Genomic DNA, 17705 nt, shown 5'->3' with positions numbered 1-17705 from the left:
TCCGCTTCTCCAACCCTGCGCTTCACACCCGCATCCCTCTCAGACGCGTTCTGCATCAAATTGTCTACTCCTCACGGGTCACAGCCCAGTGAATGACAATCCCAATAATACTGCTCAAACAGATTCCAAGCATAATCAAGAGCCAGAACATCAGGCTTCGAGACCGGCCCGCATCTTGAGAGCGCGCGGCTTCGCCAGGTGCAGCCATCTCGATGTCGGGCGTTCGGTAAGTGTGGTCGTGAGACACTTGTTTGTCGGTCTGAGCACGGCGCGCAGATGAACCTTGCATCCGCTTCAACAACGACTGCTTGGCCGGAGGGCGCGGCGGAAGTTCGGTTGGGAAGATAGAGGAGACCTGTTCTGGCGATGTACGTGGAAAAGAGGTGTAGTATTGCAGGTGTCCAGATCGAATGCAAACTGGTGCAGGCAGATGAGTGTTGCGCTTAGCAGAGCCGGGGCGAGACTTTTCTGCGTCCGCGCTTTCGGTGACGGTGTCCATGGGTTCAGGCTTCGTGTGCTCTGATAGCGATGCACGTGGGAAATACATGTAGCCTCGTCCAGATTGAATGCAAATTGGTGGAGGTAGATGAGTGTTGCGCTTAGCAGAGCCGGGGTGAGGCTTTTCGCCGTCTGCGGTCTTCATAGCGGAGTCCACGGGCTGAGGCTTTGTGTGCTCTGATAGCGATGAGAGGACGACGTCGGCAATGTCATGAGGTGGGGGTTCGGCAGCTGCTACAGTAGAAGAGGTGGTTGTCCCTTCTGTAGCCGCAGATGATCCAGAGGTCGACATGGCCGTTGCTATCTGACCGGCTTCACCGGTGGGAGTCTCGTCTTCGACTGTCGGGAAGCGACGGGGTTCATCCATTGGGGGAGTGAGCTCGGCAGGAGGAGTCATGGCTCTTGAGAAGGGTTATGATTCAACCTGCTGGTGTGGTGTAGGTCAGAGTTGAGAGTCAAAGGTAATGAGACGCGTTTGATGCGACACAAACTTGGGCTTGAGTAGTGGGCCCGTTTATCGGAGGTGAGCGCTTGTTTTGAACTGACCCTTTCACTGACTTTGCGCTCCCCGGAATGGTGAAGCCGCAAATAGCCAGCAAGGGAAGTCATTTCATCATTCACTGACTTATGTGGTCTGCCGTAACCTGGCTCAAGCATGTGGAAGGAGGAAGAACGACAGGGAAACTGAGCAAACACTCATGGGACGTGACAATAGAAACAGTTCATTACAAAGCAGTACTATTAATCCAGACATGCGAAAGAGAACTACCCATGACATACCATAGCCCCGTCATCCGTATGCCTCTCTGCAATCATAACAGCGTCCGCCCTACTCAATATCGACCTTTCGGATCTCAACGTATCCAGAGTCTAGCTTTGGTACTTCGACTCTGAGCACACCGTCCTCCAACTTCGCCGTGATACCGTCGGCATCAACACTGGCAGGGTTGGCCCTCGTCCCGAGGCGGATTTTTCTCTCGAAGGCTCCAACCTTACGCTCGTTCAGAGCCAGTGTCTTCAAGAACTCTTCGTCACCAGGGCGGTATATCACACCAGCGATACTGAGCTCGCTCTTCTCAGCATCCCAGTTTACACCAACATCTTCCTTCTTGGCGCCGGGCAGCGAGACGTGAACGACGTAGGCAGACTCGGTGTCAAAGATATCGGCGTCGGGTGTGTAGTCGTCGGCCTCGGTGGGCTTTGTAGCGTTGGCGGTGTTCGAAGGATGGCTGTCAGTGAACTGGCTGAACAGCTGGGCAGCAAGGGTGGAGGGGTCGAAGGAGTTCCAGGCGTTACCACCGGCACCAAAAGGTCCGCCACCCATGCCTCCGAAAGGTCCTCCGCGTGCCCATGGCCCCCAGCCTCCGCGGTGGCCGCGATGGTGTGGTCCATGACGAGGTGGACCTCCGTAGGGATGAGAGTGGTGGTGTGGGCCGGAGCCTCCAGGACCGCCCTGACCACAGCGCCCTCGACGTCCTCCACCCCAGCGACCATGTGGGCGGCCGCCGCTGTGAGCGTCATTGTCGGAGCCAGAGTTGCCCGATGGGCCTTCACCGTTGTCATACTCGGCGTTCATAGTAGCATCCTTTTCGGCTTCAGGTTGGTCATTGCGTTCTTGGTTCGACTCGCCGGTAGCTCTCTCATGACGATGTTCGGGGCGACCATGAGGAGGCCCGCCATAGTGGGGCATTCCCCTTTCGCCACCGAAGAACTGACCCCATCTGAACGGTGTAAAGGGATCCTGAGCGTCTTGGGTTGGCATCTCGCGATCGTTTTCGGTACCGTCGTTACGGTTCTGTGTAAAGAATGGGTGTTGCGAGCCTTGCTGCTCGAGGCCAGCGACGAAGTCCCAGAAGGGAGCGGAATTGTTCATGTACGTGACTGATGGCATGATGATGACTTGTGTTGTGAAGTAGAAGGAAGTGCGGTGTTTGATCTGAATGTCATAGCCTACCTTTTTCGGCGTCTTATACAAAGCAAACGGTTCCAGGCATCAGGTCGCACGTGCGAACGTACGTATGTGCCCCCCTCCTCTGACTTACTTGCCACCCATATGAGCAGCGTTTCGGTTTACCAATCGCGCCATTTGCTTGCAGAAACCAATCACCCATCATTTTGGGAAGTCAAAAGAAGGATAAAGAAATAACCAGAAGGACCATCGACGATAGGATTCCAGGCCGCGTGCCTCGAGTGTCGCCTAGCAGGGTGGTGAGTAGGCAAACGGGCGTTGCGCGTCCAGACGGCTGGCGGGTCGGGGCTTGATTTCCTCCGATGTGGCGGTGGCTGTGGCGGTGGCTGTGGCGGCAGGACTGTGATTGGCCACAGGCATTGCACGGTGGTGTACGCTGGGCTCTCGGGATAGGTCAGGAACGCCGGCGGAGGTATCACTTGCCCGCATGCAAAAGCAAAAGGAGAACGTGTTGGAAAGATTTCGAAAGGAAATGCGCGGAGGTGCTGAGGGTTGTAGGGGTGTCGGGAGTGGTGACAAGACCACTGTATACGACGCGTGAAATCAAGAAAATTCCACAAGTATTGTACCATGTTGCAGTATACAGCATGATTTGAGAGAGACACTTTACGTGGTCTGGAGTATTATAGCCGCCCAAGGTCTTGTATCTCTTCCCTAAGTAGGTAAACATACGGTTGTCGGTCGTGTGGTAGGGGCCAAGCGAAGAGCTACAGTCCTGTGTATCTCTATACAAGGGTACTGAAGACAAAGAATGCACTCAGATGTCACGATACATGAGGATGAGGGCGCCTAGTGGCGATGTCGAGCAGTCGCGATGCGGAGGAGGGGTAGCTGCAGCTTTCCGAAGTGCAGGTTGCTATGACGCCATTAGTCTGCAACAAACTGCGCGCCCCACCAAACTTCTTCTTCTGCCCACGACCCTGACGACCAATCTTCATTATATCACCCGTAAACCCCATAACCAATTAAGAAGACCCCAATTGTACCACCCAAACCAACATGTCTGGATCCATCCCCACCTCCACCTCGGTCAGCGAGTCAGCCGTCATCGACGCGTCTTTCAGCGATGTCTGGCACCTGATCAAGCTCCAGGACTTCAGCAAGTTCTGGTCCAAGCTCGACAAGAGCGAGTTCGTCAAGGGCACTTCAGAGGAGACGGACATCGTCAAGTGGACCTTCAAGGACGGCGCCGAGCTTGAGGTCAAGCAGGAGGAGCACTCGGTAAGTGATGCATCGGTGCAAACAACACCAGCAGCCACTGACTCGTAATTGTAGTCTATCGACCACTTCATCACATACTCCGTCATCACTTCCAAGCCCGAGCTCTCTTACTCCTCCGTCGTGTCCACCATCCGCGTATACCCCGTCACCTCCGGCGCACACGAGGGCAAGACCTTCATCACATGGTCTGGCAACTTCAGTAGCGATGCCGATGCCAGTAAGTGAAGTAAACAATGCATATACTCAACCGAGACTAACACATACAGGCGTGATCCAGGATGCCAAGTTCAAGCGCCGCGAGGCCCTTGCCGACCTCGCCAAAGTCGCCTCCAAGAAATAGGTTTCGAATGGGCGCTTAACTTACTCCGATGTTGAGAAGTTCATGCAGTAGAAGACGTGTTGTGGCCATTTCGCATTGTGCGATGGCTTGCGATGAGGATGATGATGTGGATACCACAGGCAATGAACTCTAGGGTCGTTGTTAGCATAGAAGTACCGATCATAATATGACTATGAAGTATCGATTCATTATGCTGACCTTCGTTGCTCATTATGTAGCGGCGCGTGTGTCTCCGTATTGTCGTTGCTGATTACGGCTAGTTCGTGCTATGTCTTGTGGCGGAGGCAGTGCTCAGCCTCGTCATCCGCATCGAAGCGAATCCTTCGATCATCACTGCATATACTTAAAGCTACACCGCACCCGCGACGGCACGCCATCGTTGACCTACAGTCGTTGTTCAGAAACACGTTACCTCTTCACGGTCGCCAACGCATCTTGCTAGGGATACCATCATGGATAGCTCAGGAGTTGGAGGCAACGTTTACAGCAAAGCAGAGTGTAGATCACTCCTTCCGACCAGGATACAGAGTTGCACGCTGACTTCTAACAGTGGAAAAGCAAGTGAATCTGGAGGAACAGCGCAAAGCCGAAAAGAAGAAGGATGATATCAAGCATGAGGAAGAGTTGAAAGATGGTCAGGATAGAAGCAAGAAGGGAAGAGTTCATCGGTGGATAAACTATGCGATGGCAAGTCTCAACGGCTGAGGTTAAACGATACAGTATGAAGTATCTTGAATTACTGTACACCTCCTGTCTTTACTCCGATACTTCATCTATCCCCTTCTTCAAGGCTGGCTGCAAGAGCCAAAACTCAACGAAAAAGATGTCTTCAGAGACTGCGGAGTGACACGCATCCGTGCAGTATGAACAAAGAAGATGGTATCGGCTTTCGTCTACCATATGAGCGCAACGCTCGCAGCCAGCTCTCGCATGCTGCAGTATTCCCCGCCGTGCGATGGACCATGTCCATCTTTACCCCAAGTAAAACTTGTGGCCCACGGCTTCCTCCGGGCGTCAAATCTTTCAATTCGCTTTGCCCATAGTTCCGCTGCGGCACACGGTATTTTCTTCGACATGCGTCGGGTCTTACGATCCGCTTTGCCCACAGTTGCCTGTAGCACATATAGCTCGGTATATAACGTGCGTCGATCTTTCGATCGCTTTGCCCACAGTCATTTGTAGCACACGTTCTTGTTTTGACATGCGTCGATCTTTCGATCGCCTTGTCTGCAGTCGCCTGCAGCACATGTCTTTGCTTCGAGCTGCATGCGTCGAACTTCTCAGTTCGCATTGCCTGCAAGTCGCAGCACATGTAGCTTTAGCTAACGTGCGTCGACCTCTCGGTCGCTTTGCCCGCAGTTGCCCGCAGCACACGTTTTTCTCCAACGTGCGTCGACCTTGCGGTCGCATTGCCCACATTCGTTTGCGGCACACGTATGGAGGGTCGAAATCCAACGGGACCTCAGTAGCGACAATGCCGACCTACTGGACGGAGGGAGCGCATCGAGTAGCGCATAGATAGGAGGCAGCAGGTCTGAAAAGAACGAGATCTCTCTTGCGCGGTTGAGCGCGAGTGGTAGAGGAACTCCAAGAGTTGCAGTGAGGAGAAGAAGGGGAAGTGCGGGGATTTATATACGCAGAGAGGAGAGGCTAGTGCAATGAATTCACGTGCTGACCCACAGTGCTCTAGGCACCAACGCTCGCTACAGCTGAATGAAACGGGCGGAGTGAATCAATGGTTTTCATATGCACAATCGCCAAGTACTTGAGACATTGCGGGCTGGCCAGCTATGAGGAAGAGGGCGCATCCTATCAATAGCTTTCACTCCACCTCACTCGCGACGTGCTCTCGCGATCAGAGTGAAGACTAGATGCAGCAGCCTCCTGATCGCGACATGTGAGTACGTCTACAAAGAGCAGATTGCTGCCTTTGGGCTTCCCAAAATTGTTTTGCTTCCAAAAGTCCATCTAGTAGTGAATCAGGGAGGCGTGCGCACGCGGATATGAACAAGAGCGGGACAGAAGACGTAAGAGGTTAATGGTTTCTTTGCTACACGCGGAGGCGAGATAGCGTTGACCAATTCGTTCCATGCCATATTATGGTGTTCACCTTCTTGTTTGCTTCTGCTTCTTCATGGAGTTTAATAGATACTTAGGTACGTCAATATGACACCTTAACAAAGTAAAAACGAGCTTTTTCACTCCAATGGTCTTTGCCATCTTTAACGGTAGATCTCCTCACGCGACAACTTCCCCAATGCGACAACACGCACCACCCCGAAAAAAGCGATCGGGCACCTCTCCCCTCCCAACTCTCTTCGCGAAGAGGTTGGAGAAAACAACAACACTCCCAGCCCCCCAGCCCTCTAGTACAAAACCGCGCAATGCCGCCAACTCTCGCCCATCGCACCTAGCTCATGATATTGGCCTTCCTTTTCCCGGGAGCCCGGGTCCAACATATCGCGACCTGAACTAATGCTGCGCGTTATTAGGTGCTGGCTATCGTACCACGTTCCGTGTCATGCACGCCGGTGCCAGGGGCCGAGGCTGTACCAGGGAAAAGCAACGGGTAGCGGGCGGAACATCGGATTTTGCATCGCAACCTCGGTATAGTTGCTCCGGACATGGAAAATGAGGTGGTCGGTTGTTGATCTCCGATGGGGAGGCTGGGGATGCGATAAGGGACTTCGGGTACCTGACGCGTTACTCCTCAGGAATGCAGGGCCGTGGAAATGACGACCTGGAGTTGCATTAGTTGATTCACACATGTCATTCATCTCAAGGTGGCGAAGGGGAGTTTGATGGAATGTGTTGGTCTTTTCAGAATTATCATTATTACCATAGGTAAGGTTTCCGCGGATAAGCAGCGCATATCTATAATGCGAAAACGAAACGCCGTCTTGCCCAGGCATACACAACGGAGTGTCATGTGAAGTAAATGAAGAATAAGAAAGGATACAATGAATGGAAAACGCGTCTTAGCAATCAACAATAACTATCTCCGTAGCCCAGAGTCTCCAGGGAATAGGATGCCGTTGGGGTGAAACTCCCTGTGGTATGTTTGCCAGTTCTTGCATGTTCTCTTCATCTCTGCGAAACCATCCTTGGCCTTGATCTCGGACGAGCGCTCAAGGAATTGTACACCAAGACCGGCAGCCACATGGAAGGGGATGTGGCAGTGCATAAGCCACGCTCCGGGATTATCGGACTCGAAGGCGAGAACAAGGTAGCCTCTGGCGGGGAGGTTGGCTGTGTCACGGCGGATGGGGTTGTTGGTCTTGAGGCGGGAGATGTCGCCATTCCAGACTGCGTTCTCTTGTTGATCCAGAACGTAGAAGTCGTGGCCGTGGAGATGGATAGGATGAGGCAGTGGTGGCGAAGTGTTGTTGGTGGTGTCCTGCTGGATGACCCAGTACTGCCACTACAAAATTCGTTAGTCGCGATAACAACGCGTTAAGCGAAGGAGACTTACCTTGTGCTTCTCATCGACTTCAAACACGTGTCGGTTGTTACCGTACGTGACGTTGCCGTCCAGCACGTGCTGTAGGGTGGGTCGATCGAGGTCAATTGCCATAGGGTTGCCGTTGACAAGCCACTGCACCAGCCCTTGGTTTTGCGTCACATCGCTAGTGTAATTGTCGTTGAAGCCGAATGTCAAAGATTCGGGCATCTCCTGGGGAACGGTCGTCTTGGCGTACGGAACGATATTAGCCTCGTCGTAGCAGCCCACCGGTAGAACATTGCCGGTCGAGTTGGGCTGCATAGTTGGAGCGCCAGCATATCGGAAAATGCTCCTGATGTTTGCCGCATTCGCGTTGGGGCCATCACAGCGACCACCAGTACCTACTCGCCACCAGTAATTGCCAATAGGCTCGGTTGCGTTGATAATGACCTCATAACGTTGACCTGGTGATCATGTCAGTGAAACGTTCCCCAACAATAGTTATCGTGGGCGCATTCTCGTGGGTGGGGGCGTGTTGCACGAACAGACGTTGTGAGCATCGCCACGAACGGACAGATATGAGATGATTCGGGTCAACTTACCGACCGAGAGAACGAGGTTGTCGGTCTCGAATGGTTCAATGGGTGTAAAATCGGCAGAAATGACCTTGAACTTATGCCCATCGAGACCGACATGGAGGTAGTTGTTGATGCCGGTGTTGACTAGGCGCAGCAAATGCGCCTTTCCTGGGGTAAGAATTGTCTCTGCGTAACTTCCTCCGGCGGCTGATGTCATCGTACCGTTGATGAGGACATTGTCCGCAACAGGAGGACCGTTGGCGTGGACAGCTGCAGCATTCACTGTGAAAGTGGTCGCGTGGAACCAATCTGTCATTGGAAGCGCACCAAGGTCAATGTCGTAGTTCGCTGTTGCTGGTCCTCGGATGACCAAGGGGCCCACGAGGCCATCGCCGTACTGTACAGAGTAATGCGAATGATACCACTATAACAGTCAGCCAAGTTCCACTCATGTAATGCGCAACGGAAATTAACTTACGGTTGTGCCGTACTGCGTGGCCTTGAACTTGTAGACCTTGGAGTCACCAGGCGCGATTGGGCATTCGGTGATACCGTTCACTCCGTCTTGCTCGTTTGAACCAAGTTGCCTGAGACCATGCCAGTGCAGCCCAGTACCGTTGCTTTGGAGGTTGTTAGTTACGGTGATCTCAAGATCATCGCCCCAGTCCGCTAAGATGGTCTGTAATATATTAGCAGGGAAACGAGATGACTCAAAGTGTTCCACTTACAGGTCCTGGCGTTTGACCATTGATCAGTAGGATTGGCCTCTCAAACCCATCCGGGGCTCCAGTGGCGTTCGAGATGGTCAAATGATACTTAACAGTCTTTCCAGTGTTTGGCCAATGAAGGTCCATATCTGTGTCGATGCTGAAGTCGCCATTCCAGCACCCTCTCGACTGTGGGCCATGGTTACAATTGGTCTTGTAGCCGTCTCGTCTTTCGCGCCCGCTCCAAAGACCACTCTTCTTCCATGGGACTTCAGGTAGCCTGGGTGTGAGGTGCTCGACGGATGGCACAGCGAACGAAGTCACTGACGGAAGGAAAAGCCCTAGGGCGGTGGCCAATCTGAAGATTGAAACACCCATTGTGGATGATGGAAGGAGGAATGAAAGAACGTAGATGTAAACGACAGCTGCCAGACCCTTTACGCACGGGACCAACGAGTGCAGATAGGCGCAGATCAAGCTGTAAACGAAAAGCGAAGGCTGGCTGGTTTGATTAACAAAGGATGGTACGATAGATTATATCCCCAGCATGGCAACATTGCCCTGCCTCTCTAGTGGACCGATTGATCGGCCGAAAGACTACCGATGCCAGCAGTGGAGAGTTCCCACCACTAGTCAATGGTATGATCACTCCATGTAGAGACTGTTGCCGCAAGAAGCGTCCAAGATCGCCATGAGCGCGGTCTACGGCCCATGAACGGTAAGGGCGTGGGCTTAGTATGAGGGCCTGCCCAGAGCTGTGAGCATAAGAGACGGCTACATTTCAGCCCTAAGTAGATGAACGGAGAATTTTAAGTGGTCGCTTTCGTCTCAAATGTCGGCATAGCTCGTGTTACACGACTGAATGCAGCTAGACCTACCGAGCCTCGGCGGCAGATGGACTAAAGAGAGCGGCCTGGATACTTGGTAGAGCTGCAGCAAGTGCTGAGTCGTACATGGCGGCGGCAGCCTCAGCAGGCTGTGATGCAGCAGCAAGCGGTGATGTGCCTTGGGTCGCGCAGAAAGTGGGGCATGCGAGGCGTCGGTTGACATGCAGATACAGGAGTGGATGCCGCTATGGGTAGTGTGTAGAACAATCGCCCGAGCTAACCGTGGAGTTGAGAGCCGTCCCCGGTGCTTGTAAAGCTTGATGGTCGTGAAGCGAGAGGAAGAAGGATCCCAGAAGCGCAAGCGAGCCAACATGTCGAGACGATCTGAGCTAATTGCCGCTAACGCTAAGCCGTGCACGGACTAGTCTGCCATGCTGTGTCGGAGTTCGTGAGGGGGGCCGGACCTCATGGACCGACCACAACATCACCACATCGCAAAACTGACCACTGAGAACACGTTTTCCTGAAGGGGTGTGTACTTTGCGCTTAGTTAGGCGCCCCAAATCGGCTGTAATCGCCTCCTTCAAAACGTGCCGTACCGTTTTCATGACGTTCAGGACCGCAATCAGACTATTGGCATGCACCACAGCTGCACCGGCAGTCTTGGATAGCCACAGGCGCCATAGTGTCGGCGATGTCTTCATGTTTCGAATGATATCGCGATGTCTCAGTGTTGCCACTCTGGATACACGGCTGAAGCGGATGCATCCTTCCATATGTGGTCCGAGGGAAGGCAACATCGCCGGATGAAGACCATACCCCATGCACTCTTCAAGATCGAGGGCATTTGCGTGGGAACATATTCAGTGGTAAAGCTAGTATTCTCCATGGGTGCGAAGATACCACAGAGCCGTTCCCACGTCATCCTTGCCAGCCCTGTGCACCGTCCATTATCTGCATGTTGCCGGTACCAACACGAGGGTTTTGACAGAAGCGAACGTCTTACGGCCCAGTGTCAGATTTGGTGCAGTACCTTCCGCGTCGGTGGTTTGATCACTGACAGCAAAGAACGCCACAATATTGAAGGAATGATGTGCGTCTGCTTACCTGCATAGTGCAGCGACGTTCAGCTCGCATTCCTTCGTGGCATTTCCTCAGGTGAGAAGTCAGCCTTACAGCAATGCTCACCGAGTGTCGGTCAAAGACGAGCTTGGCTCAAAGAAATTTCCTGTTTGCCGACTACGTCTGTTTCGCCAGTAGTGTTATTACGTTATGGGTAGCAGGCGACGACTGCATGTGCCCTGAGGCTCAACTAGAACCTTGGTATACATCGCCCGCGAACCGACGTCTGATCATCTTCAAGGCGTGCGCAATGTTCATAGAGCTATATTTGCGCCGAAGAACAAACTTTGGCGTCGACCTTCCGCCTCTACTGGGGACGCCCGGACTACCGGACCCCCACTTGTGGCTGCATGCCGTAAACCCTCGTTAAACCCGGTCACGGAGTTCGTCCTAGGGTGCCGCGGAGGTCTCGAGAGCAGGATTCTCCATCAAGCCGGGTAAACAAGGCCCATGTCTGCACAGAGTCGTTTGATCTTGTCGGCTATCTCAATCAAATTGATCCTCGACATGGAATCAATCTTCCGACCTACATGGCTCGCAGAAGCTGTATGACGTCCTTCATTAAATTACCCGGCAATTCGGATCGTGCAGATTAGCTACGGCCCAGCCATCATGTCTCCATGATCTACCATGTCGAATGACCACTGCCCACATATCAACAGAGGTACAAAGCAACTGGTCCCTGAGAGGATGCACGTGAAGAAATTGTAACATGACCAGGCTCATTCATCGCTTTCGGTGCAAGGTTTTTAAAAGTACTGAGTACTGTGAATTCTTCTAACAAAGATGTTACTTTAGAAAGAGCAGCACGTAACACAACTAATCCTCGAAGCTGAAGACCGAACATCGAGCACTAGACAAGTAGGTTGCTCCTTGCTCGCTGACCGAGCGCCCGGCTCTGGGATAGCTACCATCCGTTCCTGCATCATGATCATCCCGTGGAGTCCTTGTGGCGACAAGATACCTAGTCCTTTCATGAAGATTAGCAGCAGGGTACCCAGACAACCGCGCGTCTACGTGGATTACGAATGCACAACGCCTCAACGCCTAAATCCGCCACGGTGTAACCTGTGTAGACAGCGAGTTTTCTGCAGGAGAACGTAGCACCTGGTGATTGAAACGAGATGAACGATGGCGGGGAAGTGCAACCTCGCGTGCGAGCAAGACACACGTCGTGAACCAAGCGACTGGTGCTACTAGCCACGTTAACTTTCTCGCGCCGTGTCACTGCTGTCGCCTCAGAAACGTGCTGTGCATGTTGGTCGGGTAGATGTGAGACACCGACAGGAAGGTACAATTGCGGAGACGTCGATGCTGTGCAGCTGTCAGGTACGACTTACAACTTCCGAAAACCTTATGCGTGTCTTCGCTAAGGCATGAAATGTTTGACGTATAGGAATGAAGCCTGCTCTTCTCGATACCCAGCATTAGATCGCGACAACGGCCGCTGTTCCCTTAGCAACATAGAGCGTCGGTCAGAGCGGTAGGCGCCGCTCATGCATAGCGCGAACGTCTGGCCTCAACAGATGCATGCATGGTCGATCAGTAAAGAGACGTTGTGTTGTGAAATTGGACATGGATGCCTGGAGGACGGGAGGACGGGAGGTTGGGGAGGCTGGGTTACGACAAGGTCGGTTCCCGCAGCCATGCCTGGGGGAAGTACACATGGGATGTATACAAAGATGATATCATTGACGTATCAGCTCAACAATTACAATATATGCGTCTGGGATGTAAAAGCCGTATAACGATGGAGACGAACAAGCTTGTGTATTCCTATAGGGTTGACCGGGTGACGTGATTCGGCACGCACGTCTTTGGACACACGACATTCGAGAAAGCTTTCACTATCCGCCTCCTTCCGATATCCTCGCACATAGCCACCTTCTCCCGTTACTCCGCATCAGAGCATCTCGACATATCTATCATCAGACGCCCTCTCTTTCCCTCAAATACACGTATTTTCTCGATGCGCGTCTCGCAAGGACCAACGAAATTACTACAGCTGATATCGTAGGAGTTGTCTGGCGTAAGCTGCCCGTTGATCTGTAGTATGAGACCAATAGTAATAAACACAGGGAACCTAGCAGCCGAGTTCCGCGCGCTAAGTTTCAATACGCCAATGATGTCGTTGCGATTGAGCAATGATATCCAGTACTCACTTCGATATTGCAAGAGCCTCTCTAGGGACTTAAGACGAGTATCTGGATCGTGGTGGAAGGTAACCTCGACGTCCATTGGATGCCTAGTGAGGAGTCGCAAGAGTGGCACGAGGTCGCTGATGAGAAACGTGCCATCCAGTTTCTGTTTGACGCCGATATGTACCTCTTTCACAGGCTCAAACGCCTCATGGTGTTTGGTGTCGATCTTTGTGGCGATGAGGAACGTCTCGATGTAGCGACATGCGTCGTCGATATTTACGATGTGCTGGGATAGCAACATTGGCCGGGCTTCGCATCGAACCTGTCTGCATATGTTTGTGAACTGGACAAGTGGCATTTGACCCCTGCTGACTGAACGTGGTGTCGATTCGAGGAGGCAATTGTATATCATGTTTCGTAGTTCTAGAGAAGCTCAGCAAACGACGAACAACGTCAGTCATTGGTCTGCGATATCTTACCACCTGGAAGCTTTAGCAATGGGAAGATGTCTTTTGAGGGGTATACGGTAGCAACATGTTGCGCACCGTCAGAGGATTGATCTTGCTGGGAAGTCGTCATGGTAAATGCTGGCAATGTGCCTATCAACAGCGGCTTTGGCCACAGTTTATACCGTTGGTGTTTGTACAAGGGAAGTATCTGGAAAGTAGAACTCATCATGAGACCGTTCTTCTTCTTCTTTGCGCAAACAACAATTGTGTCGCTGCCCACTTAGCCATGGACTAGGACATAGCCCTGCGTGTTGATCTACCGATGAGGCAATGTAACAAGAATACAGTCTGTTGAGCGAACGACGATGAATGTTCGTGATATCGGTAATCGTCAGGACAGTTGATAAATACTATATCGGTCAAGTAACACATATTTGAAGACCACCTGGGGCCGCGGAGAGCCCAACGTTTTCGGAATCTCTTTGTTAGGTATACAGCAATTGACCCGTGCTTCGCTCGGTGTTCGTTCATCTGAAAGCGACGGAGGGAACTGTATGATGTTTGTGATGCCATGATATTCTCCATATGTACACAGCCGCCATTGCTTCGCTCGTTTCTCTTCCGATACTCAGGCTTAGAACTCGGAGATCATGTCGCCCCTCCGCTTGCCGCGCATGTCCCACTTGCCCTAAAATCAGCTGTCAGCTTCTGTAAACCTTGCTTTCCATTTATGCAGTGGCTCGAATGCCGCTTCCCCACCGCCCAAATGCGTGCTTGTCCAAACTCACCTCAGTCATGTATCCTGCCGTACCCAGCATAGCGGGCACCATGACGACGTAGGCAAACGTGAGCCAGGCTGTGCGCTTCGTCCAGCGGAAGTACTTGTGGCGGTTGACAGTCATATCTGTTCCTCGTCAGTACCGCGTATCGCGTATCCCCCTCCTCCATCGCCCGTGTCACGACTCTTGCGCCTCTGAGGCCATTCTTCCTTTTCAACGCGCCGGTTGTCGGGGTATCATGGTGGTCTTAAGCATGCGGGGTCGGTGGTGAACGTACTGGCCCATTTGATAATGGCGGGATCCGCGTGGATCACTGCGTACTGTTAGCAATTGCGCCCCCAATAGTCCTCTCCGCGATGATACGCACTGCCGTGGTTGTGGCCCGCCATGCGGCGGAAAGTTGGCTGCATGTTTGCGGACTCTTGCGCGTGTGGATGTGTTGCGCAGTTGGTGAGCTTGTGGTTGACGAGGTGCGCGCGATGAGGTCGGCGGAGGTGCGGCAAGTGCCGCCTGGTCTTGGCGCTCCAGGATATCATCGCGTATAGTCACCATGAACAGCCACATGCTTTATGAGTATGCCTTGAGGAGACATTCATCATGCTCTCTGTTTTACCTGTTTAGCCACAGATTCTTCAAGGGCGCCTTACTTCGTGCTCAAGTCGCTACAGCTGCGATCATGAGATCACACGGCAACCTTGACGACATCACAACCGGATTGCCCCGTCTTACACACCCTCAGTGTCTACAAAACTACTACATATAGTAATTGTCGATGCCTCGTTCCTGCTTCTCATCGATATTGCGGAGAGTCGGCGAAACCGACACTAGATACATGGATGACCGAGTGCCCGAGCGGGCAGCCAACCACCGATGGGCGCTGAACGCCGAAGCTTGTGACGGCATCAGATAAATCCGTCCAAGAACCTCGGTGGTATTGAAAACTTACTTTCATCACTGCAATTACTGTCCAGAATCTGCTGTAACCACAGATTCCAACATCCAAACTACCAAGGACCGTCGCAAACATGTCGAACCAGCAGGGAGCAAAGATCACCGTTCATTGGTAAGTTACCAAGTCTGTCACATGCCTGTCATCCCCGTGCGGTCCCACCCACCGCATTGCGCCATCGCCATCAGCAACCACGACTAATCAGCCAAATAGGTTGAACAAATCCCGTGGCCAGCGCGTGGTCTGGCTGCTCGAAGAGCTTGGCCTTGAGTACGACATCGCGGTGCACAAGCGCGATGAGAACAAGCGCGCGGGTCCCGAGCTAAAGGCCATCCACCCATTGGGAAAGTCACCATGCGTTACCATCAGGCCTGCGAACTCTGAGAAGGATATTGTCATCGCCGAGAGTGAGACGATTATGGAGTACATTTGCGACCACTTTGGCAAGGACTTGGTTCCTAAGCGGTACCCTGAGGGACAGGAGGGCGTGCTCGGCGCTGAGACTGAGGAGTGGATGAGGTACAAGGTGAGATAGATTCATCTATTGACTGTGAACAGGCCAAATCGCTGACTCTGAACCAGTTCCTGATGGACTACACAGAGGGTAGTCTCTTCACCATTCTGATCCTGGCGCTAGTCACCGGAAGTAAGTACACCCCTGCCACTTCCCACCCTCCAGTTCACTGATCAAATCACCACCTAGACATTAAGAACGCACCCGTCCCCTTCTTCCTCAAGCCTATTACCAACGGCGTCGCCGGTAAGATCGACTCCGGCTTCGTCGACCCAGAGCTGAAGACGCACTTCGACTTCCTCGAAGACTACCTCGTCAACTCTCCCAGCAAGGGCGAGTTCTTCTGCAGCGACAAGCTCACCGCTGCGGATATCATGATTCACTTCGGACTTGAGGGTGCAACGCAGAGGCTGCCGTTGAGCGAGACGAGCTACCCTAAGTTGTATGAGTACATGAGGAGACTGCAGAAGAGGGATGGGTATGTGAGTGCTGCGAAGAGGGTGGAGGAGGCCAGTGGAGAGAAGTATGTTCCGTTTAGTGACGCGAAGTTGTAGATAAGGACATAGTAAAGTTGATAGCTCATCATGAAGCCAGAAGGTACTCGCAATATTTTGTAGTGAGCAGAGATCCTACATTATCACAGTACTGCGAGATCAGTTTGGCCAGCTAGCACGGGAAGTTCAGTCTATATTCTATAACACAAATAATCTAGCGAGCGTCTATATACAAAAGAAAGCGCGATCTAATCCCAAACGCCATCATCTACTCACGAACGAACGATTACCTTCACCTACTCCTTGTGAGATACTACCTCCGATCTCACTTCACACCAAACAGCCAAACTTGTAATACACCCAACCTCCACAAGTCATCCACCCCTAGTACCCACCTGTAGACATCGGATACCCGCTCGTGGCAGTAGGATAACCACTCGCCATCGACGAAGACCCATCACCTCCAGCCGGCTTGTAAGGAATCCCACACTTCTTCGCGCAACTCTCGACAATAGCCGTAAAATCGCTCGTCAACTGCGGCCTCAACCCCGCAATCTGTTCCGGCGTCAAAAACTCACTGTAACCCGCACTAGCCTCAAGCACCTCATCCGGGGTACCAGAGAAGAAACCCCTCGCAGCCTCAACACGCCCAGGGTCGTTGACATCGAAGCCCGCGACGAAGACAGCGGGCTCGCATTCGGGGTTGAATTGCCAGTGGATGAGGCCCCTGGGGAAGAGCATGCCCGTGTAGTTGGACAGCGTGGTTTCGATCTGTTTGTAAGGACCGCGAACGGGCGGTGCACCGCCTACTACATTTCCAAACCCGCTGTCGTTTTCGAGGAGGAGGGCGCCGATTAGTGTTCCTTGGGTTACGGTGAGGAACTCATTGGAGCGGGGGTGCCAGTGCGGCGTGTTGAGGCCACATGGGTTGACGAAACCCACGGCTGCTGCGAGGCCGGTGGAGCCAAGCGCGGGGAAGTTGTTGATGGTGGACAGGAAGATGGAACCTGCGGTGGGCGGCGTTACGGTGTTGTTGATGAATTGGAAGGTGTCGTTTGCGGCGTTGGGGGGGTTGGGGAAGAGGATGGCTTCGCGGGCGGTTTCGGATTGGGCGAGGAGGAGGGCGTTGCGTTGGGTTGTTAGTTCGGCGGCGGTGAGGGCGTTGACGGTGTTGGGGTTTATGGTTCGTTTGGAGTGGTAGGGTGGGCCGGGGGCGATTGGGTTGGCTACTGCGAGGGTAGCCAGGAGGGTGGTGATGAGGATGGAGTGCATGTTGCTGGTTGTATTGTTATGAATGAGGTTGTTTGAGAAGATGAGAGTGTGTTGAGGTGCTAATGGCAGGATGTTGGCCTTCCTTATATGCCTCTATAGACCCTTCTTGACCGGCAATTTTCCTTCTCGTCCTCACTTGATCCTGTCGTCAAGGCGTTGTGTACGCACTGTCTAAGTTCAGCCACGTCTGATCACACACCCGTCAAAACCAACAACCTCTATCCGTGTGACAAGATATGATACCGAATACAGCGATCATCAACACTTATTGGACGTGCTTGTTCTCATGGCTATGACCTTCACATCAGCAGATTGACTATGAATGCCTGGTTATGTGCAAAATAGACGAGACATGATGTAGGTGGTGGTGGTGGTGGTGGTGGTGATGGTACGTGGACGGACG

The 17705-nt window shown here is 52.7% G+C and overlaps 6 protein-coding genes across 6 annotated transcripts; 2 read left to right on the top strand and 4 right to left on the bottom strand.

Annotated features, from left to right (window-relative positions):
• Positions 1-64: 64 nt before the first annotated feature.
• J4E78_010788 (uncharacterized protein) lies at positions 65-865 on the bottom strand (the record flags this gene model as incomplete). The annotated part of the gene is made up of 1 exon (XM_049371364.1): positions 65-865. One exon carries the CDS (start codon positions 863-865, stop codon positions 65-67), a length of 801 nt encoding a protein of 266 aa, XP_049216929.1.
• Positions 866-1327: 462 nt separating this feature from the next.
• Positions 1328-2612, bottom strand: J4E78_010787 (uncharacterized protein; the record flags this gene model as incomplete). The annotated part of the gene is made up of 2 exons (XM_049371363.1): positions 1328-2434; positions 2541-2612. The coding sequence occupies 2 exons, from the start codon at positions 2610-2612 to the stop codon at positions 1328-1330; spliced, it is 1179 nt and encodes a 392-aa protein (XP_049216928.1).
• Positions 2613-3466: 854 nt separating this feature from the next.
• J4E78_010786 (uncharacterized protein) lies at positions 3467-4028 on the top strand (the record flags this gene model as incomplete). Its single annotated transcript, XM_049371362.1, has 3 exons — positions 3467-3688; positions 3743-3905; positions 3955-4028. 3 exons carry the CDS (start codon positions 3467-3469, stop codon positions 4026-4028), a joined length of 459 nt encoding a protein of 152 aa, XP_049216927.1.
• A 2995-nt stretch (positions 4029-7023) lies between these two features.
• Positions 7024-9133, bottom strand: J4E78_010785 (uncharacterized protein; the record flags this gene model as incomplete). The annotated part of the gene is made up of 5 exons (XM_049371361.1): positions 7024-7449; positions 7501-7934; positions 8073-8472; positions 8527-8727; positions 8777-9133. The coding sequence occupies 5 exons, from the start codon at positions 9131-9133 to the stop codon at positions 7024-7026; spliced, it is 1818 nt and encodes a 605-aa protein (XP_049216926.1).
• A 5965-nt stretch (positions 9134-15098) lies between these two features.
• J4E78_010784 (uncharacterized protein) lies at positions 15099-16090 on the top strand (the record flags this gene model as incomplete). The annotated part of the gene is made up of 4 exons (XM_049371360.1): positions 15099-15136; positions 15236-15548; positions 15605-15668; positions 15726-16090. 4 exons carry the CDS (start codon positions 15099-15101, stop codon positions 16088-16090), a joined length of 780 nt encoding a protein of 259 aa, XP_049216925.1.
• Positions 16091-16414: 324 nt separating this feature from the next.
• J4E78_010783 (uncharacterized protein) lies at positions 16415-17302 on the bottom strand (the record flags this gene model as incomplete). The annotated part of the gene is made up of 1 exon (XM_049371359.1): positions 16415-17302. The coding sequence occupies one exon, from the start codon at positions 17300-17302 to the stop codon at positions 16415-16417; it is 888 nt and encodes a 295-aa protein (XP_049216924.1).
• Between the last annotated feature and the right edge of the window lie 403 nt (positions 17303-17705).

The sequence above is a fragment of the Alternaria triticimaculans genome (assembly GCF_023758025.1).
Source record: "Alternaria triticimaculans strain BMP 0046 chromosome Unknown scaffold_39, whole genome shotgun sequence".
Taxonomy (NCBI): Eukaryota; Fungi; Ascomycota; class Dothideomycetes; order Pleosporales; family Pleosporaceae; genus Alternaria; species Alternaria triticimaculans.
This window is presented reverse-complemented; position numbering and strand designations above follow the sequence as displayed.